A 26,721-nucleotide genomic window follows, 5' to 3' on the forward strand; every position below is an offset into this window, starting at 1 on the left:
CTGCAGCACCATCCGCAACGCTAAAACGCCAGGCTGGGCATTTCCCTGCACTACGTGGCAGGCACCACACGGTGCCTGCCACTTGGTGCATGGAAATGCAAGGGGGTACCTTGGGTACCCCCCAGTGCAGTGAACCCCCCCAACGGACCCCGCAATGGACCCCCAAACCCAATCCCCACCAGCCTTTGCATAGCAACATCGCCGCCATGTAAAGGCCTTCCAAAAGCCAGATCCTAATTTGGTGGACGGTGCCTGGTAGGCACCGCCACCATTTTAGGCGCCCTGCACCGTCCGCCAGGCAATTGGGACGATTGCCTTTGGCGGTGCAGGGGCGGACGAACTTTGCGTCCACCGCGGTACCCACCGCCATCCTAATTTGGCGGTAGGTAAAATGCTCAGTGATGGCAGAAGGACCGCACCCGCCGGCCCTGTGGTGGCGGTCCTTCTACCATCAAAATGACCCCCATAGTTTTCTGATAATTGGCCATCCTGTGTATCAAATGCTTTGGTGGGCTCTGTAGAGTACGGGACAGTGTTTTGATGAGTGATTAGTAATAAAAATACTTATTGTATTCTAAATTACATTTCAGAAATATTAAAATATAATTATAGCTTGATAATAGTTCAGAAACTCACCCCTGTAGCCTTCCATAGCCTACCCTAGGAGATACTTGAACTGACTATAGAAAGATAACAGTCTGTTTTTGCAGTAAAATGTTAAAGAGGTTTCACTAATATACTGGGTATCCTGCTTACTATAACAACACAAACACTGGTTATGGGTATAATATACCCTCAGGGTTATCCCAAAGTGAAATGAACATGATGGAACTGTCTTAACGTGGTCAGTCTTTGGTCAATGAGAAACCTTTGGACAGCACTACATCAAACAGCTCTCAAAGTACTTAATTTGCTAAACTAAATAAAGAAGAGCAGGAGTCCAAAGTTTTTTTCTGAGGAGTTTGCAAACTGTGAATGCCCATGTTATTGAATACCAAGGCATCTTGGTTTTTATCCCCCCTCTTGGCTCTTTCTTTACCCTACGCTTCCTGTCTCTTTATTTCACTCTTGGAAGCTCTTTTCCATTCCAGGTTTCTCCCTTTGTCACTGTTCTTCTTTTTTTCCCCTTTTTCTCTCTCCCTATATTACCAAGCTCTTTCTTTGCTGATGGTCAAGGTCCTCAAATATGCAGGGCGTTGCGCATCACTTAACCAGAAATCAATCAATGAGATCTAGGAAGGAGGTACCACATCGGTACAAGTCTTACAGCAGCAGATATGTCAGATTCTGTCATCCGCACAATCTTTTGACTTTTGGAGTAAACCACACCCAACCCTGAAAGCACCAGTATGTTTACAAGAACAAACCATAAAACAAACATAAATGTACATATAAATGTGAAGAAGAGGTAAGATCAAAACTGAGCAAAATTCCTTATACGTCTCATGTCCAGAAGAAGTGAATTCCAGAACTCCTGTCCCACATTTAAAGCCGCAAACCATCCATGTGCCAAGTGAGTTATTCTCTGCGTGGAAGCACATCCTCTGTGAAAACCTTGAGGCTTGCTATATGACTAAATAGCATTAGAGCACTGCTTTTCCAGGCCTCAGCATTTCTTTCCAGCATTTGTGCATGTTGGGACTCATAGAGTTGATTTGGTTAAGTCGACCCCAATGGACGAGCACATCTAAACAATGATTTTCTAGAGGAACATCACGATTGACGTGGTGCCCTTGTAACAAGGATTCCTTTGCTAACACTAATGAAATGAGACCATGGATAATGGCCTCCAAAATTCCAAATAAGTTTGATAATGTAGACATTCCAGACCCATCTGATCTTTAAGGCCCAGAGTGGCCTCCTTGCAATGAATTTGGTAGATCCTGGATCACCAGAACTGACCACACTAAATTAGGGTTATGTGATCAAAGTAGAGGACTCATCTCAGCATCCAATTTAATTTTGCACTCCCCATAAAATAAATGACACATGCACGCCTTTCTCATTGACAGCTGACACCAAGATGGTTGCTGGCAAGCTTTCCACCTGTTTCTTCACAGAGGTAGTAATTCAAGCTCATATTAGGCCAGCAGTAAGGGTCACACTTCAGCCTCAAAGTGTCAGTTAGATCCATATGGACAGCCTGCTGGCCCATCATGTGAGTGAAGGCTCTGACCATATGTAGAGACCTCTACCTGCCTGGCCAAAGAGGGGTTTGCTTGTGAAAAACAAAGAAATCATATGCAGGGAGTGTTCTCCATGTGCACCGGGCTGACCACAGATCTTTTTCATTTGATTAATATGTCTACCTTAATACCTTTTTTTGTCTTATATCTCTTTGAGGATTTTTCACTACTCCTTCCTCCATGGTTTTTTCCCGCTTGACCAAAAATGATACATATATATGACGTGTTGGGCTAATTTCTGGTGACATTTTCTCTGATGAAATAAGTGGACACAAAATCCTTTGCACCATTATTAAAATGATGAATGTTTCCCTATTTATTTAAATATGGAAGATATATCCTATTTCTTCACATCCTTGCATCCAATATACCATCAGATTGTTTTTGCTCAGTGACTATTTAGCTCTACTAAATGGTAGGATAAAGTCTTCACCATCATTATGCCAGGGGATTGCAGGTTCCTTTTTCTATTTCAACTTTGAAAAATAAAAATGAGACTATCATTCCACTACTCGAAGCCAGGTATTGAAATACTCATTGAGACCTGGTGAAATACATCCTTTTTCCTGTTTTACATTGTGCCTTTAAATGTACATCATCACTGTAAAGTATTAATAGTTAATTAATTTGATTATTTCTTCAATATTGGAAATGTTTTAAGTATATCTTGTAGTGTTAGCACAAGCTCTAGAAATATAGCTTGTTTATCAAGATCAAAGACTCCTGTTGTTTAACTGTACCTACACACGAGAGTCCCAGGTCATGTTTTAAAGCCCGGAAATTCAGCCTGAAAATGGTATCAACATATTCTGGAATAATGTAAAGTTGGTTCTGACATTTGTATCTCCAGGCTTAGCTGTACAGGGTAGTATAATAAAACCAAGAAAAATATTTTTTAATTAAATTACTTTAAGAGGGTGATTAAGTTGAGAAGAATTTAAAAAGTAGTACTGGCCGTTAGGTACCTAAGCAAAGAGAGTCACATGAATAAGGTAATTACTAGAATCGTATTTTTAGATTTTTCAAATATGACCTCAGTCGGTTATTAGAGCACATCTCATTCAGGCACTTGTTCCTCAAATTTCTTGGCTTGTAAGAAAAATCTTCACCTCACTCCAGTATGGTGAGTTAATTCGGGAGTAATGAGCTGAAGAGTGGGAATGTGGAAAGATATCCCTACATAAAACAGGTAATGAAGTAAGGCATAACAGTTGGAAAATTGTTTTAGGAAACTACAGTCAACCAAAAATAGTCTCTACTCACCAATTTAAAATTAGTGAGAACTAAGATGTTTTACATTTCTGTTACTGCAGAAAAAGTGCAAAAAATATTTCTTCCATCTGCACCTCTTGGATGTTAGAAAACACTAATAAAGAGAATGTTTCTGCACACATACTGATGAAGAGTTTTCTATCTTTCCATGAGTTTTACAGCACTTGAACCTAGTAAGTGTGATCTATTGTACTTGGAGCCCATCATTTGGAGCCTACACATTTGAGAAGAAAGACTTACGAACCTGCCCATTCTAGCCCTCACGCACACGCTACAACTAATCTGTGCAATTCGCTGAAGAATACACTATCCAGCACAACTCTTTGTTCTTAATTGCTCTTTGTCAGTGTACTTCCTGCGTACCATGTTCCCGTAATGTCTATAAGAATGTCATCAAACATTGCTGGAATGCACAATGTTTATGAGTAAAAGGTTAGGACGCTACGGTGATTCCCACGTATTAACAGGACGGGTGGAAGATCCTTAGAAAGTGTCTCCAGCCATGCCATGTACAAAGCGTTGGACACTGCTCCCTTCCTGGCAATAGGCATTGTCCTAAAAAAGAAGAGCAGTTATTAAGGTTTGCCTTTCATTAACAGTTGTATACCTTCTTTATCAAAAACTGGAGGTTCAAGTGACAAGTAAAGTTTAGAATATTTGAAATGTTACTCACCATATTACTCCTGCTCAAGATTTTTTTTTCATTGACTTCTACATGACAATCTTTGAGTGTCACAGAATGACCAGCAACCTATGTAAATGTATTCATGCTCAACTTCCCGCATAGTTGTCAAATACGCCCAATGGAAACTCCCTTGAAACGGGAAATGCCCTGTTCCAAGGACCTGCAGGGAGCCAGGTGAAAACTGGAATTGCTCTTGAATTAGAACAATCCTGAGCTACCCATCCATCATGAGACTATTGGGCTGTGTTCGGTTCCAGAATTTTGGCTTTTTCTTAGAGGCATATAGCTACAATAATGGTCATTCTACTCCAAGAACTAGTAATTGTAGCGTACAAAAGTACTTTATTCCTAGTGTTGCCCTTAATTATCGAAAATTTTAATATTCAGCACAGACTTTTGATTCAATAAAGAGACAAGAGTATTTAGTCCAAATACAATAAACTTCAGTATTAGAGATATATCGATTACAAGTCTTAACTGGGTTGACTTTCTGTAGAGGTTGTCTAAGGAAGTAACAATAGGGACAGCATTTGGAATTATGCGCATAAGGGAGATATTCAAATTCGCTGTTTGTAGGTGTCCAGAGAGTCTTTGACCTTTAGTGCTCTAAGGTGGTAGAAATGCAACACGGAGCACTCCATAAACATCCGTATGTAAATTCAAATAGGTTGGTGAGAGACTTTTTGTAATTTTGCCATTGAAAAACTGTCTTGATTCTGGAGTATGACTTCTTTATTAAAGGTGCATAAAATCCAAGATACCACACTGCTTTTCACACAGAGATTTATAGGGGAAACGTGTTCTTTGTGTCTCCCTTACTCCACTGCATATGTTTAGGCCTTAAAGCCATTTTAGGTATTTTTAGATTATTCTGTCCATCATTTTACCATTTTATTGCAGTAACAGAGATGGTAGATGGACAAATAGAATTGGAGCTTTTCTGCAATAATGACCAGTTCAGTGTTGTAAAGACTCAGAAGTTCGCACCATAGCAGAACTAGAAGGACAGACCATAGCAGCCATGTGAGTTATATGTGTAGTAGTATGGAAAAGACAGAACCTATTTAAGTTGGGAAATAGCAATGGCAATCAGATAAGTTACACCATTGCAAGTATGAGGTTGAAATGCTTGGTGGAAACAGGTAAACGTTGTGCTTCCTTCCAGCTCTCCTCCCTGACAAAAAAAGACACTTCTTAATTAAATTCAGGCTGCAAATGGAGGTTGAACTCCTAAAAACATTTCTCAAACAGAAATATAAAAGATTGTGAAGAATTTGAGACAATAGTGTATACAATAGAAAGGAATTGGGGCGGCTGGGCACATGCATAGTCTATACGGACATTGAAGCTCGATAGCACTTAACCTGGAGTTTGCAAACAATGAAGGGTCTCAATAAATGGAAAGACCTGGTGCTGGCAGATGCCATCTTGGCTCTTATTTTCAGCAAAGCCCTTGGGGGCTAATCAGTGTACCAGTATCTAGTGCAAGGGAGGGCTGCATCTATGACATCCATTCAAGATATGCACCCGTGATACATGATTCTATGCTGGGTGGTCCTAATGTTCTATGTAAACACTTTAACTGTTCCACTTGGGTATTGAAGTGTTAACTCTGATTTTGGAAATTTACAGCGAGAATCCCTCCCAGACCACCAATATAAAACACAAGTTTGCTATAGTGGGAGATTATACATTTGTACAATATTTTACCTACTAGATTATTTGCAGCTCAATTACAGGTAGACGGACTGAATAGTCTTATCACAAGAATAGAAGGTGTTTTGTGGCAACCTCCCAAGCGGCATCAATGTTTTTAATATTTCAAGTGAGGAACTGTAGGATGCTTGCTTTTTATATACTATACCAAAGTAAGGTATAGTGTGCACAGAGTCCAGTGGATTCCCAAAGATTTACAGAGGTAAAAGTAGATAATACCTTACTCTCTATTGGTGGTAGCGTGGGCGAGCAGTAAGGCTTTATCAGAAGGTAGTGTTAAGCATTTATTGTACATGCTCAGGCAAAAAATGGTGTCACACACTCAAAGACTGAACACTGACCAATTGTTTTGTATAAAAAATATTTCTTTGTTGTAGTTTATTTGTAGAGCCAAGCAGGACTTGGTACAGATAAATAGAATTGTACTTTTCCAGACAGATTGATCAAACAGCAAGCTGGATGAGAATGGCTTTTGTTACAGGTTTGTGCAAAAATTCAATTACAGTTGTAATTACGTTTGGATTACTTTTGATGATGTTTTAGATTACTTTTCAGATCACTTTTTCTACTCAGTGTAATATGTCTAGATATCACACTGGGGCATGTCCTAGATAAAAGGAAAGGAAAGTAAAACAGTTTTCACTAAAACACAGTTTCTTATGTTTCCATACAAACACCCTCAAAACGTTGAAGTTTTTCAGAGGAAAACAGTCAATAGCAATCCTACAGAGAAATATGAGCTTACCAGTTTGCAGGTAAGTAAAAGGTCTTTGGGGTTGAGTTTCCCAGGTTAGAACAATGGTTCCCTCAGTGTCAAGGATGCACTTAAAAAGCACCCTCAGCGCAATAGGGTGACCGAATGCAGAGTGCTGAGGCCCAATGTTATCCAAAGGGGGATAGGGGGCCTCCGGTTGCTGGCTGTTCACAGGTACCACACTTGGTGTGGGAGCAAAGCTCCTAGGGTTTAGCTCAGGGCAAAGGGGATCCGAGTTAGCAGACAAGGTGCACCCACATTGGCGGCTGGGTGCAGAGCTCTAGTTTGGCGTTGGGTGCCCTGTTGATTTCATTGGGAGTTGCTATAAGAAACTGGCTCTATATATACTACACCAAAATGAGGTATAGTGTGTTTAGAGTCCAAGTGTCCCCAGAGGTAGGCAGAGGTTAAAGTTAGATAGAACCTTACTCTCTAATAGTGGTAGCTTGGTCGAGCAGGACGGCAGTATCGGAGGACAGTGTAAAGCATTTGATGTACAAACATAGGGGCTCATTAGGATGGAGGAATTTCCGCATCCTCCGGGCCGGCGGAAGCCACCGCCGGCCCAGAGGATGCAGAAATTCCTCTGCGGACCCACCAAAGACCCACCGCCACATTAGGATGGCTGGTGGGTCCTGGTTTCCGTCCGCAGCTTTTCCGCCGCGGTTGGCTTACAACCGCAGCGGAAAAGCACTAATATGGTGACGGTGTCTCTCAGACACCGTCAGCCAGATTAGGATAGGCTCAGAAACATGCTTTTCCGCGGCGGCTTTTCCGCCGTGGAAAAGCATGTGTAACTTCACTGCGGGGGCCCATTGCGGGCCCCCTAGGTGAAGGGGGGTGGGGGGTGCACATGGGGGGTACCTATGGTACCCCCCAGCATTTGTGTGCAGTAATCGGCAGGCACCGCACGGTGCCTGCCACTTTCTGCACACAAATGCAATGTGTGCATTTTTACCATTGCGGCGGGTGCAGCTTGAAGCTGCAGCCGCCGCAATGGTAAAAATAGAGGATGTGACCGCCAGGGTGGCGGTTACATCCTAATTGCACAGGAGGGACCTCCGCAGGCCATGCGGAGGTTCCCTCCTACTCTGGCGTCCGTCCGCGATCCTAATGAGCCCCTTAGTCAACAAATGAATTCACACACTCAAGGACTGAACTATAGGCCGATTGTTTTTGTATAAATATATACTGTTGCTTATTTTTAGAACCAAGCAGGCCTGGTACAGGTAAGCATTAAATAATTTTCAGTAATAAGATACTGGATATAGAACAGTTTGAAAATGCAATAGAAATTGTACTTTGTTTGATTTACAGGTGAGCAGTAGTATGGAACACTTAGGGGCTCATTAGGATTATGGACGGACTTGCGTCCGTCCGCGACCCCAGAGTAGGAGGGTACCTCCGCATGGCCTGCGGAGGTCCCTCCTGTGCAATTAGGATGTGACCGCCACCCTGGCGGTCACATCCTCTATTTTTACCATTGCGGCGGCTGCAGCTTCAAGCTGCACCCGCTGCAATGGTAAAAATGCACACATTGCATTTCTGTGCAGAAAGCGTTGGCACTGTGCGGTGCCTGCCGATTACTGCACACAAATGCTGGGGGGTACCATAGGTACCCCCCATGTGCGACCCCAACCCCCTTCACCTAGGGGGCCCGCAATGGGCCCCCGCAGTGAAGTTACACATGCTTTTCCACGGCGGAAAAGCCGCCGCGGAAAAGCATGTTTCTGAGCCCATCCTAATCTGGCTGACGGTGTCTGAGAGACACCGTCACCATATTAGTGCTTTTCCGCCGCGGTTGTAAGCCAACCGCGGCGGAAAAGCTGCGGACGGAAACCAGGACCCACCAGCCATCCTAATGTGGCGGTGGGTCTTTGGTGGGTCCGCAGAGGAATTTCCGCATCCTCTGGGCCGGCGGTGGCTCCAGCCCCTTAGTAAATACAGTACATTGGAATGAATAGGCTTTTTCAATAAATTGCAGGTGTTACGTTTGCGTGCATTTTTCTACCTCAGTCCTAGACGCCTAGATTCAGCACTGGGACATTTCCTGTAAACAGGAGACTAAATGCGTTTTTGTTATTTGTGTGATTTTTAAATAATATTTTCAGATTTCAAAACTCCACACTTGGAAACTTTTTGGAGCTGTACATTGAAATGAATAGGCTTTGTCAACAAATTGCAGGTAAGTTACTTTTACGTTACTTTTTCTAACTCAGTGCTGAATGCCTTGATTCAGCACTGGGATATGCCCTGCAAACAGGTGAGAAAATGCATTTTGTTTATTTGTACGACTTTTAAAGAATATCTTTAGTTTTCAAAACTCCACACTTAGCCGTTTTTTGGAGGGAAAATTGTCAATGTTATCCTACGGAGGAAAAACAGGTTATCGGTTTGCAGGTAAGTAAACGACTGTGGGAGTTTAGGTTCTGGGGTTAGACTCAGGGGTCTCCCAGGGTCAGTGATGCACTAGAATTGCACCCTCAGCGGCACTAGGGCAGCCGGTGCAGACTGTTGAGGCTCAATGTTATCCTTTGGAGGATAGGGGGTCTCCGGTCGGTGGCTGCTGGCAAGCAGGCCACGAGGTTGTGGGAGCAAAGCTCCTAGGGTTTAGCTCAGGGCAAGTTGGGGACCAAATTAGCATCAAAGGTGCACCCGCAGCTGCACTAGGGCGGCCGGGTGCAGGATGCTGTTCTGAGGTCAGGTGCCCTGTTGTTTCATATGGAGAATCTCCAGGACAAAGAAACACTGCAGGCTCGGTGCGACCACCACTTCGAGGGGTAAGTTGGGATGTTGAGGGTTGTTTACGCACCGTTGGTTTGGATACACAAGGCTGTGGGGCGTCGGGTGCATGGGTGCCTTGGGACGTTGGATTTTCTTACCCGCTCTGGTCGCGGTAGGGGGTCCTCTGGATTGCGGCTGCAGGCGTCGTCTGGAGGATTGAGGCAGGATCACCGGGGGGACCTCCTCGTGGTATTTTTCTACTCGAGCTCGGGCCAGGTTCGGCAGGTGCAGAATGAGCTGGATTTGCGGTTTCTGGTTGACATCAGAAGCTGCAGTTTGAACAAGTCTGGTGTTCACTAGAGATTCAGTCTTTGAAGTGAAGGCAGGCAGTTCATCCGGGGTTTTTGCGGTTGCTGGGTGCAGGACACACCGGGATTTCACAGGAGCCGGTTTGAGTGGAGCCTATAGGGCTGGGGCAAAGTCAGTGGGCATCGTCCTCTTGTTAGCTCTGCACGGCTTTTCGCCCTTCTTCTTTTCTTGTGGTTTCTGGATCTGAGGAAGCAATGTCCAGGGTGCCCCTAAAGACCAGATTTAGGGATGTTACAGGTACACCCCCTATTCTGCCACTATCCAGTGGGAGGGGGCATGAGTCTGTCCCTGGTTGGCTGGGACCCTCCATTCTCAAGATGGTGGGGACTCGAGGTTGTGCTTCACCTCGCCTCTCCCAACTTGCCCTCTCAACCTTGCTTAATCGTCACTCCCTACAATACCAACATACCCACACTGCCACAACTTGGTACTCGCCGAATAACCTCTGAAGCTAACAGTTCCACTAACTTAACTACCTCACCCTCACCACCTTCGTCCACTATCCCCCCTACTCAACTGTCTACCATCCCTGTTCTCTTAGGAGTAAGCAGACTCCCCCTTCCTCCGACCTCCCCTAGACCACCCCAACAACTTAGACCTATCCCCCCTTGTCCCCCCTCCAAATCGCCCAACCCCACTCCCCTCTGTTGCATGCTGATCAATTGCTGATCCGCCTCCTGCCACGCTACTGAGATTGCTGATACCATTCTTAGTGAAAACATTGACATTGCATTCCTAACTGAAACCTGGCTCACCTACCACTCCACTCCCATCCTCGACTTGTTTATCCCCCCTGATTACTCTATCATTAAAAAAGATAGAATCGAACAAACCGGGGGAGGACTCGCCATAATTTTTAAAATTGAACTTAACATCTCGCTCGCTCACCTACAAGACCCTTCATCCTTTGAATACCTTTGCGCTGATCTCATTATGCCTGACTCCCCCACCACCCGGTTGCATACTATCTACCATCCCACTGGAAATAACATCCCCTTTACGGAAGAGTTGACTGATCTTATATTTTTCAATCATCGCTCTCACATTCTAAAAATCTCTTCCTCAGTGACTACAACATCCATAGGAACAAAAGTGATGAGCCTGCTGTCATCCTATTTAATGATACCATGGACATCACCAATATGACCCAACTCTGCCATTCTGCCACCCATAACAAAGGTGCCACCCTTGATGCTATTATGACTAGCAACAATCTGGCCTCCCCCTCAAATATTCTTCCGGTAGACTGGTCTGACCACTACCTTATCCTCTTCACCATGGATAGATCCATGACTCGCCACGCCCCCATCAGCTCTCTACCTAAGAAATCCACACGCAACCTTCACCTTATTCCTTCTGGTGAATTGGAATCCACAATTAAGGCGCACTTACTTCTCCCCTCTCTCTCTGACAGCATCACCTACCTAACTAACCATTATAACAACTCTATTCTTGAAGCCCTCGACCAAATTGCTCCTATCAAACTCAAACAACAAAAAAGCAACCCTCCTAAGTTTTAGTTCAATTCTGAACTTAATAACGAAAGACGGAGCCTTAGACATTCTGAACGGGTTTCGAGGAATCATCCAACCGTTGACAATCTGGTTCTCCTTAGAAGTGCTAGAGCCCAGTACAAAAAACATATCTTTAATGAGACAGCCTCCTTTCTACGATCACAACTTGATCAGGCCAGAAACCGCCCTAGAGAACTCTTTAACATTGTTAAAAAACAAACCTCCAGGGGGCGTGGCTAGCAGCCAACGATGGCGGCCGCAGCTTAGAGAGGCTCCTGAGGCAAGGCGGCTTCCCGCAACAATCCGTTCTAATTATCCGTGTCTTCACGAGCTTTAAGGGGAGGACCGGACCCGGAGTCCGTGCGGCTACCAACGCAGCAACTTTGGGGTCAGCGACGGCCTGAATTCGCATCGAAACGCCAGACGGAGACCGGAGTGAGGAAAGGCCTAATGTCTGCCTGAAAGCAGCGGAGTCGCGGCAAGACTGTAGCCCGCCGGAAGTGACCTGGTGGCGGCGTTGTGGAGCAGGAAGTCCCGGCCCATCGGGCGAGTTGTTCCGAAACACTTACGGACTGCTCTCCGGCGGCCCGAGGACACGGGAGACACCCCGCGACGTCCATCGATCCTCTACAATCCCGCAGGACCTGGCCAGGGGCGCGGAGGAAGCAGCGAAACTCGGACGCAATGCCGCCATTTTGCTAACTACGCACATACCACCTTGCGGCCCTTCACACGGGGCGGCAACTACTACGAGTGAATGATTCGACCCGACCTGTCCACTAGCCTACTGTAGCCTCTGAAAAACGCAAACACAAACTGCACTATGTCGAACAGGGGCCCCAAGCACAGCACTACCCAGGTTAAACTGGACAAATTCGCGTACGAAAGGCAGACGCCACCCCAAGAACAACGCAAGAACGCTGGGAAAACGACAGAAGCCGAGGGGGCGAAAAAGGCCACGCTTGAAGATGTCCTGGCGGCATTAGCCCAGGTACAGGCGACAGTGGGGGCTACGGCCACGGAAGTCACGCTAATACGGGCGGACCTCCAGAAAATGAACGAGAGAGTCAAGCAGGTCGAAGTGGTCACTAAGTCCCTAGTCGAGGATGTTTCCGACCTGCAAACAGCAATGGAACGCTTACAGACAGACAACAAACTGCTCAGAGATAAACTGGATGACCAGGAAGGCCGTTCCCGGCGCAACAACGTCCGTATTCTAGGTGTGCCGGAATCGGAAGACACGGGGGCGATGGACCTCTATGTGGAGGACATGATTAAAAACCGACTCCAACCCAAAGAACTCTCGAATTTCTTCTCCGTAGAGAGGGCCCACTGAGTTCCGGAGGGAAAACCGAAGTCTGGGGGCTCGCCCCGACCTATCTTGACTAGACTATTTAACTTCAGGGACCGAGATGCCATATTCCAGGCCGCGAGAGTGGCGCCGGCCATTCAAATTCAGAACTCAAGGATTGCCTTCTTCCCGGACTACACAGCCGAAGTCTCCAGGAAGAGAAGGACGTTCCTGGAAGTTAAAAAAACGCTGAGAGAAAAGGAGCTACCATACTCGATGATCTTCCCGGCTCGGCTAAGAGTCGTTGCGGACAAAAATGTGTCGTTTTTTGACTCTCCGGATGCTGCACGGGACTGGCTGGAGGGGTGGCACACTGTTGGTCGACAGCGTAAAACTCATAGACTGGATCACGAAAGCGCAGGACACAGCAAAAATGGCTCACAAACGTCTGGTCGTGGGGGAGGAGCGGAGAGATCTCCCTCCCGCAGCTTTACGGGAGCAGGAGGAGAGGAATAATTCCTAACCCGGGATCTGTTTTAATGATAATCACTGCTCATTGACTTCACATTTTGACTGCTGCACATGGACTCTGGCATGGCTACCCCAGGAGCACGCAGAGATGCCGCCTGCTCGGGGAGACACTCTCCCCCCTACACGCAAGTACTCTGGTTGTGGGATGGGTTAAGCACTCTGCTCAGTTGGGGGGGCGGGCAGTTAAAAGTCTGTTAGGCAGGGATGCAGGGAGGGGGGGAAGGGTTGTTTTTTTTACTGTTAGGAATTTGTATGTTGGGTCACAGAAAAAGACGAAATGTTCACCTGAGTTAATCCCAGAAGGGGAGAATGAAGTGAGGCATCCAACCTCCATGAGAACGCTCATCATCCTCCCGCACAACTGCACGCCCGCCATGGGTGCCGCACCTCTCCACCGGCACCCCGTGGGACCCATGGGGCCAAATGGCTGACATCCCAGCGACTGACGGGGGAAATGTAGACCCCGAGACACAATGCCCCTCCCTACGCTTAATGTCCTGGAACGTGAGAGGGCTGGGGGATAAGGTGAAAAGGGGGCTAGTAATCGCCGCACTTAAGAGACACAAACTCACTGTAGCACTACTGCAAGAAACCCACTTAACAGGGCAGACCACCAAGGCCCTGAATAGAAGAGAGTACAAGATGCTGGTCCACTCGGATTTCACGTCCGGCTCAAGGGGTACCGGAATTCTACTGCATAAAAACACACAATTCCTCCCCCTACAAACCAAAACAGATGACCAAGGCTGCTTTGCAGCGCTGCGAGGGCAATGGGAAGGGAGACTCATCAACCTAGTCTCAGTATACATCCCACTGGCACTTCACTCTGTACACCTCCCTAAACTGGGCGATTTTATCCTATCTCTCCCGGAGGGGGAAGTTATTCTCGGGGGAGACTTTAACGCAGTTCTGAATACACAACTTGACAGGTTCCCGACTCCAGCCTCCATGGGAGGGGTCCCCCGCCTTCAGCAATTTTTGACAGCCATGGGACTGGTTGATATTTGGAGGCACCTCCACCCCGTTGTACATCAATATACTTTCCATTCTGCAGTACATGGTAGTATGTCTAGAATCGATCACTTCCTGACCCTGGGAGACGGACTCCATTATATAGACGCGATGGAGATCCACCCTCGAGGGATCTCGGATCACTCCCCACTGACTCTCACACTCTCCTCACAGGCACGTACACGTAAACGCATCTACCCCATACATGCTGCATACCTCAAGATCCCCCAAGTTCGCAAAGCTCTTAAAAAAACAACAACACAATACTACACTGAGAATATACACTCAGTACATTCCGCCGAGGTGCTCTGGGAGGGGTATAAAATGGTACTGAGGGGCCAAGCCATAAATTCCATCACGGGCTTCAAAAGACAACGGGCTCAGGAGCTGGTTGACCTGGATTGACTCTACAGGCACTGACTACAACTCACGAACAACATCCCACTCCGTCCACCCTGCACGCACTCACCTTACAACAGCAGATGTACAACGATCACCTGCGCACACAGGTCAGGGAAAGCCTATCCGACACTCAGAACAGGATCTATGAAGTGGGTGATAAGGCTGGGAAAATGCTGGCGTGGCTCGATAAAAGAGAAGGGAACTCGAGGGGCATTCAAAGATTGAAAGATGAACGCGGGGAGATACACACTAACCCGGGACACATTGTAGAACTGCTCGCAGACCACTTCGAACGAGTGTACACCCCTGAACACACAGTAACGCCCGAGATGGCCAGAGACGTGTTGGCCCCAATTAGGGTCAATACCTTAATCCCGGAAATATCAGAAGAGTTAGAAGCAGACATAACCGCTGACGAAATTCAACTGGCGATCCGTGCTTTAAACCCAGGCAAGGCAATGGGGTCAAACGGTATACCTGTGGAATGGTATCAGGCGATGCCGGAGACCCTCAGTATACATCTGCTCGAGATGTTCAAGGACTGTCTGGGAAAAGGTACGCTCCCACCGGATCAAAGAGCGGCGACCATAGTGGCCGTATCTAAGCCAGGCAAACCACCTGAAGACTGCTCCTCATATCGCCCCATATCGCTGCTTAATGCAGAAGCCAAAATCTTGGCCACACTTCTAGCAATGAGAATTTTGCCCCTCCTACCATCTCTTATACATCCGGACCAGTCCGGTTTTATGCCCCACCGCAACACAGCTCTAAATTTGCGCAGATTGCATGGAGTGATGGCACGGGCAGACTCAGTGGAAACACAAGCAGTGATCATGGCACTCGATGCTAGGATGGCCTTTGACCTTGTGGAATAGGCCTACTTATTTGAGACATTATCACGCTTGGGATTCGGACCCCGCTTTATTGCATGGGTGAGATTGCTGTACACTGACCCAAGGGCACGGGTAGTGGCCAATGGCCATATCTCACGAGAGTTTTCCTTGGGCAGGGGCACAAGACAGGTCTGCCCCCTATCACCATTGTTGTTCGCGATTTCACTGGAACCCCTTGCAACTCTAATTAGAACTTCACCCCACCTTCAGAGTATATGCTGGAAGGAAGGCTGGGAGGATTGACTGTCCCTATATGCGGACGACATGCTAGTATATCTCACCAATCCGGATACAGGATTCCCGGCTCTGCTACACCTCTGTGATACTCATGGTAAGATATCCGGATACTCACTGAACTGGGGCAAATCGGAATTGTACGTCCTGAGGGGACAGGCCCCGGTCCTTGACACGGACTGCCCTTTACAGATAGCCGGGACATCATTTAAATACCTGGGCATTCATATCACCAGAGACCCAGCAGAATTCATGGACAAAAATTTGAAACCCCACCTAGACAGACTCAAACGTGACGTACACTTTTGGTCAGGACTCCCGCTGACACTTTTGGGGCGAGCCACACTCTACAAGATGATGGCCCTGCCCCGCTTCCTCTACGTCCTTGAAAATACACCCTACTCGGTGACCCCCGGGTTCTTCCAAAAAGTGGCAGCATTAGTATCTAACCTCCTATGGGAGAACCTCCCCGCTCGTATTGCACAATCCAAACTACATAGGGGATGGTATGATGGTGGTATCGCTTTACCCAATCTAAAATTGTACTACTGGGCGGCACACCTCAAACCCATCAACCAGTGGATCCACACTTCACAAACCGAGCCAGCATTCCAGGCAGATAGAGCACAACGTGGCACTGACAGTCTACTAGCCCCATTGTATGACCAACGTAAAACTTGCACATTAATAGGACCCACCAGACTTACGGTAGCAATCTGGCACACAGCGACGGCGGCCCTGGGTTGGAAAGGTAGAATTACCAAGCTCACCCCGCTGTGGGACTCTCAAATCCTCGGCAACATGAGAAACAGCAAGGGTTTCTCACACTGGGACACAATAGGAATTTCCACAGTGGGCGATCTTTGGGAGAGGGGTGGGGTGATACCCTTCCAGAGACTGAAAGAACTATACGAGCTCAGTGACAGGGAGCTCTACAGATATGTCCAGATCCGCCACGCACTATTAACGGCCTTGCCCGCAGACAATGCCCTGCCCGAATCTTCCCCGCTGGAAGACCGCCTCCTTACGGATTTCATGGTCGAACGCGCTACATCCCTTACGTACTGCAAACTTCTTAATAACCTACCAGACCCAACACTGCCCTTGAAGGAGAAATGGAAGGGGGACACCAGTGAGATGGACGAGCAGGAGTGGAATGAGGCACTAGCTTCACCTAAGGAAGTGGGCATCTCAGCGTGGCTGCGATTAGTTCAATTAAAAATTTTGCACAGAGTGTACTACACAAGGTAAATGCTACATCGTATTCACCGGACACAACACCCTTACTGCCTGCGTGGGTGCGGGGAGGAGGGTACCTTTTTTCACACCATATGGGAATGCCCCCGGATCCAGGAATATTGGAGACAAATACTGCGAACGATTTCACAAACGCTAGAAACATCATTGTTGCCAGAACCAAAAAGGTGCCTTTTAAACGTGTGGGAGCCTACAGATATTTCTAGACATGGTCAACTCTGGGTCACAGTGGGGTTGATTATAGCGAAATGGGATATCGCACAAAAATGGGGAGTGGCGGAGGTACCAACCAAGTCGGTATGGTGTCGGAATATGGATAAAGTAATGATAACGGAAAGGGCGGTATACTCCAATCGTGCCTGCCTGGGGAAGTGGAATAAAATTTGGACCAAATGGAATGTATATAGGGGGGAGATTTGTGATCCCTTGCCAGAAGACGATCAAGATGATTCAGATGAGGAAGAGGCAGAGGGCTAGTATACCGCACTTCATAGGGAAGGAGAGCGCCGGAGGCGGGGTGGAGACACTCAACCATATTGGTGTGCAGGGAACCCATGGGTGGATTTTGGGGGTCACTACTTGAGAGAGATGTCCACAATGGCAAATATATAGTAACTGGGATCAGATTGCGGGAATGGGAGGGACTCTGGTGATGACGTCTTGATAAGATGCTACATAAGCACGATATTGTTGTTTACATGACCGCTTTGATATTCCTAACAGTTATTTCGTTTTCCTGTTGTTCAGGGGGGGGAGGGGGATAAAAAACAAAAAATGCACCAAAAACCAATACTCTTTGAAATGACTTATGCTTGTACTGCACCTTTTCCCTTCGGCAGCTGTACTACCGTTTATACTACGGAAAGTGGACTATTGAATGTTCACCGTTGCCATCTGATCTAAAGACTACTATAGCGGCCGGCCCGTTGGGTTGTAGGCGTTCCGCTGTGTAATTTGACGGTGCAATAAAGGTTTTTGCAAAAAAAAAAAACCTCCACTGGCCCTCCTAAAATATTAGCCTCTATTGACAGATGCGAAGACATTGCCAGTTTCTTTACGAACAAAATCAACAAGATCGAACTATGCTTCTCTTCCCTCCCACTCTCACTACAACCTACCCCAACCCTTTACACCCTCCCCAACACTCCTAACTCTCCTCCGTCCACTTTTTCCACACCTCTCAATCGTTCTCATCCCCTCCCTGCTCCCCCCCAACAAGATACCTTTCCGAAAATAAGCCCCCCTGCTAAAAATAATGCCTCATGGAGTGCTTTTAGTCCAGTATCAGAATCTACGATCACTAATATCATTGCCAACCTAAAACCTTCCTCCCACTCCAAAGATCCTCTTCCCTCCCTTTTGGTTCAAGCACTTAAATTTATCATTGCCCCTATATGGGCCAAAATCATCAACTCTTCTCTTTCCACTGGCTCTGTCCCCACCTCCCTTCAACTTGGTCAAATCTCACCCATTCTCAAAAACACCACTGCTGACCCCAATGACCTTAACAACCTTTGTCCTATCTCTAACCTTCCATTCCTCTCTAAAGCCCTCGAAAAATGTGTCCTATTGCAATTAGAGAAACATATCACCTCCTTCAACCTCCTTGATGTTTTCCAATCCAGCTTTAGAAAGGGATGCAGTACTGAAACTGCTATGCTAAATATCACTGACGACATTCATCACTCCCTAGACAAAGGGGAATCCTCATTACTAATCCACCTCGACCTCTCAGCTGCATTTGATACCGTCCACCACCCCATCCTTCTCAACACTCTCAAAGACCGGTTTGGCTTAGATGGCAACGTATTCAAATGGTTCTCCTCATTCCTTCATAACAGATCACAGCAAATCAAGCTCAGCCACTTTCTCTCTAAACCTCAACCTGTCTCACTTGGCATCCCTCAAGGATCCATCCTCTCCCCAACCCTATTCAATCTGTTCATGGAACCACTCACCCTCATCCTCAAACAAGGTAATATCAATTACCACCTCTATGCCGCTGACACCCAATTATATTACAAGATCAAATCCCACAAAGACATTCTCCATCTCAATGAGACCTTGACCAGAATTCAAACCTGGTTCCATCGGAACCATCTCAAACTGAACCCGAATAAAACTGAAATCATCCTTTTCTCCCCCCAAAACAACTCCCTTCCCATTCAACTCTGGATAAATGACATCAAAGTTCCTAACTGCACACTCTCCACCTCTAATTCTGTCAAATCCCTAGGCATCAGTATCGACCAGAATCTAAATCTCATCCCCCACATTAAAAATGCATCCAAAAGTGCGCTTTTCACCCTTCTCCACCTCAAGAAACTTAAACCATTTATTCCAGCAGACGATTTCAAACTTGTTGTCCAATCGCTTGTCCTTTCCAGGATTGACTTTGGCAATGCCACTTCGGCTGGCACCCCTAAAATCCATCTTGCACCGATTAATTCTGTCCTCAATCTTGCTGCAAGATTCATCTCTGATTGTAAAAAATTTGATCACATCTCCCCCGTCCTCAAAAATCTCAATTGGCTCCCAATAGAAGGAAGATCCACCTACAAGATTGCCTGCATCACTCACAAAGCTCTTCACCAAAACACCCCTTTTTACCTTACAACAAAACTACACAAAGCAGGTTGCTCCAGGTCCCTGAGGAGCACAAACTCCCTTGTCTTGATCCCACCCAGACTCAAATGTCAAAAGACCCAATCCTGTGCGTTCTCTGGTAATGCTCCTACAATTTGGCACTCTCTCCCTAAGGATCTTCGCTGCAACCCCTCTTACCCTCTCTTCAAAAAGGAACTCAAAGTACTTCTTCTCAACAAGTATTGGGGTATCTAATGTTACTGACTGTGAACATGTTCACTCCTTTCTCTTCCCTTGTCCACTCCTCTTCCCACCCCCTCTCAATCCCTTCATTTTCTCACTCCCCCTCTCATCACCCCCTCTCTCTCCTAACTTTTAATATTCATTTTCCACTTAATTTTATCTCTCTGTTTCTTTGCCCCCTTAGCCCTGTTGAATGCATTATCGTACTGTAACTCTTTTTCGCTTATTTGCAAATTTTTATCTCATTATGTTCACCATTCTTGTAAAGCGCTCTGATACTCTTGGGTCCAGTAGCGCTATATAAAACCTTTGAAAATAAAAATAAATAAAAAAACTTTTCTTCCTCACTTGTTTTCCCTGTCGGTTCTCCCGCCCAAAGTGGGGGGTAGAACCAGTGGGGACCAGTTGCTGAAAGCAGCAAATGGTCTGGAGAGGCTCACAAAGGTGGCATGCCTTTGAAGCCTCTCCTTCGTGAACCCTGCCCATCCTGGGGGTGGAGACTTGGCACCTCGTCCCAGGATGTGCATTTTTTCAGGCCCTGAGAGCAGCAGCTCTCGACCCAGGGGTCCTGAAACATGTCTGGTGGTGGCAACCTAGGCAGCCACTCAGTCAGGTCACTAGAGGTTGGTCGATTTTCTGGGGGCATCTCTAAGATGCCCTCTGTGGTGCATTTTACATTAAATCCCACACTGGCATCAGTGTGGGTTTAATGTGCTGAGAAGTTTGATACCAAACTTCCCAGTCTTCAGTGTAGCCATTGTGGTGCTGTGGAATTCGTAATGACAAACTCCCAGCACCATATACTCTTAATGGCAGCACTGCACTTATAGTGCCCAGGAATGGACCTGGGTACTTTAGGGGCACAGGGCTCATGCACCTCTAACGGTGGTATAATAAGTGCTCCAGCCCTTAGGGGCAGGGCCGGTCCTAGGCATGGGCGGTATGGGCAGATGCCCAGGGCCTCGCGCTAAGGGGGCCCCGCCACCGGCCCCGCAGAGTAGACCGCAGAGCAGGGGGCCCGATATGAAATGTGGGAAAAGCACTGTGCGCACTCGCGCAGACAGTAAGGGACTTAGAGGGCCCTCACATCTTCCCTTTCGCCCGGGGCCTCAGAAGGCCTAGGACCGGCTCTGCTTAGGAGTCTTCTCTGGTCACAGTGCCCTGGGTACCTGTGGTACCATTTATCAGGGGCTGACATGTGGCTAGGGATGCCAATTGGGTTAGTTTTGGGGGAAAAACACAGGCCCTGGGAGCCTGATTGGCAGGAACCCAGGGCACATCAAGTCAAAGTGCAGTGGTAGTCTGGCAAACAGTGGGGGGGGGGGGGGTTAATGCAACAGAAACCCAGTTTCCTACAGTAACATTTACTCTTACTCGTACCAATGAATATCTGTAGGATCCAATAATAAGGAACATTATGCAATAGAAGTATACAACATGATCGATCTTCAATGGTACTACTATCGCTTGACCTTTGCTTTGAAGACAAACCAATTCAGTACAAAACACCTCGGCTGTGTTGCATTTCACTGAGCAAACATTAGGAACCCTCAGCTCTAGAATTGGAAGACTCAAGTTTTAAAAACACACACAGTGCCCCGAGAAAGCAACTTTATTTCCAGGAGATTTTCAGAGGGTAAGATTTCACATTGAGAATTATGTTAAATAACTTTGGAACTCATTGTATGTTTTACTAAGGCAAGAATGTAGCAAGAAACGTTTATGTCTTGTTGATATATTACAGAGGGAGGGAAAAGAAATTAAACATTATGTCAAGAGATTTGAAGAAAGATTAATTCATATTTTCATCTAATGGTTAGGAGGCTTTGGAATTAATATGACCATTAAAGGTTTGAAAAGCTTTTTGTGGGAATATACATTTACAGTAGGGATGGATCATAAATTATTAAAGGAAAGTTTTTGTAAAAGGACGTTGATGCTGATTCTTCTTGCATTAGCCAATGGGTGATATCTTTACAAGAATTTGATGTAATGTTAAGAACAAGATCACAGATTGCTTGTTGAGATTAGTGCTGGAAAGAGATATTAATGGGGAAATAAGTGAAAACATGTGTGATGAGGAGATTTTGTTATTAGATCACATGAAAGTTTTCTCACTTGAATGAGAACTTGTGAAGGAAGATGAGTTAATAGCAGAGACTGAGAAGAATCCCATCCTCAGTGTCAGTGTAATGAAGTAGAATACATTCATAAGGCTGTTGTATAGAGTGTAAGGTTTATTCTTGTAGAAACACTCCAGCTTCCAGGACTCAACCAGTCTCTCCCACAGCTTACCTTAGAATCCTGGCATAACATTCTACTCTGACCAACACCCTCACTGAAGATACCAGTGCATGGCTGGTAAGGGCCAGCCACTCCCACAGGATCCAATTATTAAGCAACTCTACAACAGAATTTGGTACCTAAACCTCCTAACTAATATCTTGGAAAGTGAGCGACAACTAGAGGAGAACATTGTCAAGTAAAATGTGCACCAATTAGAACTACACTGAGTAATAATTTAAGTATTCCTAGAAGAAAGTGCTTATCCTTCGAAGATAATGATTTAGACCTTAATTGCCCATATTTTTCAATGCTAGGTGGCGATTGTACAAGGCTAGCATGTGGAACTTAAGACCACTGGAGTTGTCTTCAAGGTACTTCCTAAGGTTGAGCTACATTTATGTGGTAAAGTCCCAATTGTTCCAACATTTTACTGTGTATATATGTATTGCACTATTGTACTTATTGCTGGACGTAAGAGAAGACCACAATAAGATAATGTAATAAAATATTGGAACAATTGGGACTTTGCCAATTTATATCTCGGCAGGAGAATTCCCTATTACTGTTGGGAGCACTGCTTCCTAGTGTTGGAGTGTGGTGGTCATTTCATCTCAGAGCACCGTGCACAATAACTTATAAAATAAGGAACACACATGTTTGCGCAGACATATGGCCTAGCCACTATTATTTATTATATTACATTTATATGGAAATCAGCTTCATTCCAGGATAATACTGTTGTTTGGAAAATTAAACTGAATACATTGTATATGCTAAAATATTTGATTTTCAGGGTTGCATTACAATATTTTGTGATGGGGTCCAAAAAAGCTAATTGTTTAGAAAGACTACTACTCACATGACAATTAGATTCGCAGAAGAGGAATGTTCCTGGAGCAGCTCATTCAAGCGGACCTGACGGTGAGTCTGAAAGTCAAGAGACAGCAACGTTTAAAACAGAGACACAACCCATTCATCTATAGAAATGGACCATCTTTGGTTCACTCCATACTGCAAGACACAAAGTATGCTTTGCGGAGGATAGCTGAAATCAACTTTATCAATTATTATGATTATTATTATTATTATTTTAGGTCCTGCACTGCTAGCCACAAGCATACTAAACATGAGAGAGAAATGTGATTTAATTAGTTTACACAACCCCCTGAGCTTAAGGAAGCTCAATTAGAGAAAGAAAGAAGAAAGTAAGGTCCACAGTCAATATAAAGGCAATTATAACAATCTAGAGTAAATTAACACAATTGACCTAAAGAACATTGATATAAACCTTCCAGAGGAGAAGTCTGCTTCTAACAATGCACTGCTACTTAGGAAGGAAAAGTGGTATCTGTGGTCATTAAAGAGGACAATTTCAGGATGATTGACAGGGACTTCTTTGATTGGATTAGAGAAAGATGAAGGTATGAGGATGAATGTAAAGTCTGAAAGTTTCCAGAGCATATGCTGATCCTGAAAGGTCTGAGTAGAGACAAGTGTAAGGTTCTTGGGATGCTGTCCATTGGACCACCCTCTTGGACCCTAGCAAGTCTAAGCAAGGAATCGGTGCAGGAAGGAAAACAAATTTCCCTTCCGGAAGGAGGTACAACTCCTGGAGGATTTATCAAACTCTCTGGGACCCAAAGGCTTGGTAATCCGCAACTAAGCCAGGCCCAAGCCACAAGACGTCAGATTCCCAATCGATATTCATTTTGGAGCATCCTCAATTGGCTTGAGGTGCAGAAGATGGAATGAAATCATCAAATTCCTTTGTATACAAAAAGGCCCTGATAAAGAGAGGCCTGATAATTCCAAAGGCAGTGGCGTGATGCATCTGATGGGCCCTCTATTTACAGGGCTCATCGGAATTATAAATTGTGGTGTCTTATTTGGAGATTTCAGTTGCTGAAGGAATGTAAAGTATGTAATTCAACACATTAACGATTTACTGATACCTTTGGTAATGACTATTCCAGGAGCAGCCAAATAACGCGATTGCTTCTTGCCCCCCATAATGAGTGCATAAATACATAATGGGGATGCCGGTCGGTGAGTTTAGTTCACTTGATGGCATCCTGTTCACTGCCAAAACAGTACCACCTGTTCATGACTTTGGTGAACAGCCAATAGCCACACAAAATATTCTTTGTGGAACAGAATTCAAGACAAAAACTATTGCATCTTTCCATTTGTTGATCTAACTCCTCAGAGAAGGTGCATTTTAAGTGTTGATGATCAGTGTGTCCTGCCATTCACACTTCTAAGTATATTACAGCAAGAGGGGAGGTGGTACGGTTGTGCATCATTAATGGACCTCAGCAACATTTCCTGTTTTCCATCCATGGTAAGTGGATACAAAACTGCGGGCCATTTGACATTTCCACATTCATCTGCCACAAACCAATAGAAATGCCTTGTAAAACAAGAATTCCTTGTCCTGAGGATTGCGCAATGCAAGGAACAAGGAATACCCGTGCCACCGGGCACTGGCAGAGCCAGAAAATGTAACTATCTTAATGGTAAGTTCATTTAAGTTAAGGCCAGTCTGTGACAGTGCTCTTAAAATATTCTTTACCAGCAGGGTAGATTCATTATGGCACCTGTCTACCAGTGGGACCCTGCAGTACATATAGTTAGGAATTAGCATTTAAAAAACCTATGAAATTCACTGAAAAAACCATAGGTTTCACACCAGTTATAGTTAGGAATTAGCATTTAAAAAACCTATTAAATTCACTGAAAAAAACATAGGTTTGACACCAGTTATAGTTAGCTGGAAATTTTACTGACATAAAACCATTGAAATTCCCACGTTATAGTTAGTTGGACTCACTATAACTTGCGCGCCTGCAATGCACTGCTGATGACGTCACATATTACATCACTCATGACATGGTCAGTGACATCACTGATGACACCATCCTTGTAACAGACCTCCTTTCAGTGTAATGTAACCCTTGAAACACATATTCAAAAATAGAAACTAAAATTTTCAAAAAAATAGAGATACCCATACCAGTTACAACAACCAATTCAGTAATACCACCATCTATATACACATCCACTCATTCACCAACAGTTCTATATAGTCAATCATACATATATTCACTCTTCATATGTAGTGAAACACCTATACATCCTGTTACACACCGACAGTCATCCAAAAGTTACTCACACACATAATCACACATGCAAATAAACTATTGAACATCCATTTATTTGCATATACAGCTATACGCACACTACCACCTTACTTCTAAGGAAACTTACACATACTTACTCCCTTAAACAATCACTTATAGAAACACATACTTATTTAAACAAGAACTCTTTCAATCTTCCACTCTCACATATACTCACTCATATACATCAATACTCACATATACTAGATTAAAACATATGTAGTTACTGATAAAGACACTGGTGAGACAGTCATTCACTCACTAACACACACATATACACACTCATCCACCCATACAGTCCTGCACATATGCTGTCTTCAAAACACATACAAACAGTGAGTCAGTCATTGATGCATCTATGTGCTAAGTAACACCCCCACCAAACCATACAGACACTCATACTGATACTAAAAAAACATCTAATAACCCATATACACACACATGTAGCTACTCACCAACCCATGCAGCCACTTATACACAAAGTGAAACACTGATACAAACATTTAAATATTTAAACAATACTCGCTAATATATGTATTCACTAAGATACACTTAATAAGCCAGTCAACCAATCCATTTTTTTTTAAAACATCCATTAAGACACTTATTTAAACATTCATTCTTCCATCGACCTTTACATATACATATATAAAACATATTTATTTTTCAGAAAGACACACATTCACTGGATGGTGTCATCAGTGATGTCATGAGTGATGTCACTGGCCATGTCATGAGTGATGTAATATGTGACGTCATCAGCAGTGCATTGCAGGCGCGCAAGTTATAGTGAGTCCAACTAACTATAACGTGGGAATTTCAATGGTTTTATGTCAGTAAAATTTCCAGCTAACTATAACTGGTGTCAAAACTATGGTTTTTTCAGTGAATATATATATATATATATATATATATATATATATATATAGGGATTCACAGGGATTTTTATTGTCATCTTGATATGGTATTTATTTAGTGTCTTGCTTGACTTCATGATGTGGAAGATGGGTAAAGTTGTAAACACCAACAAGGAAATTGAAACAACGTACCTTTTCCTTGAACATTTCCAGTTCATCGTCAGTGATTTTCCAGGGTTCAGCAGCTTTCATTTTTTCAACAGTCTCTTCATCAAACTCTTCCTCATGAAGTCTAGAAGGCTCAATCAGGTCCTCGAAGGCTTTCATGCTGGAAGTATTCATTCATTAAAACAAATACTATCATTATTTGACCAAACGGCAAAGCCTAGAGTAAGCTGCTAAAATAAAAGCATATTACATATGCCTAACCACAAATACACATTTATTCACTCCTAAGTTTGGCAGCAAGTGAAACCCTGTGATGCTTTGCTGGAAGCAATGAGGGTAGAAGACGATGTATCGAAGGATAGCTCACCTCGTAGGTAGGTGGCTGCACATACAAATCAGTGGTCAATGATATAGGGACATCAGGGAACAGGATGACATCACCCCGAGATAGGCTGATGCAATAATGTTTGTCCATTGACTCTTGACATCCTTGTAGGCGACACACATGAAACCTCCATTATGACTCGGATGCATCTAGTACTGAATGGTTCTGGGCTACGCTC

The 26,721-nt window shown here is 44.9% G+C and overlaps 1 protein-coding gene across 1 annotated transcript in view; it reads right to left on the reverse strand.

The window, feature by feature from the left end:
• Nucleotides 1–1,138: 1,138 nt before the first annotated feature.
• Nucleotides 1,139–26,721, reverse strand: part of LOC147673404 (solute carrier family 12 member 2-like) — a 189,631-nt gene continuing 164,048 nt past the window's right edge. The window contains exons 25-27 of the mRNA XM_086947263.1: nucleotides 26,183–26,318; nucleotides 22,814–22,881; nucleotides 1,139–4,013 (exon numbers count right to left, since the gene is read on the reverse strand). Coding sequence (XP_086803389.1) covers nucleotides 3,878–4,013; nucleotides 22,814–22,881; nucleotides 26,183–26,318 — 340 coding nt within the window. The 3' untranslated portion in view covers nucleotides 1,139–3,877. The remainder of the gene's footprint in view (nucleotides 4,014–22,813; nucleotides 22,882–26,182; nucleotides 26,319–26,721) is intronic.

The sequence above is a fragment of the Lissotriton vulgaris genome, chromosome 12, assembly GCF_964263255.1.
Source record: "Lissotriton vulgaris chromosome 12, aLisVul1.2, whole genome shotgun sequence".
NCBI classification, from domain to species: domain Eukaryota; kingdom Metazoa; phylum Chordata; class Amphibia; order Caudata; family Salamandridae; genus Lissotriton; species Lissotriton vulgaris.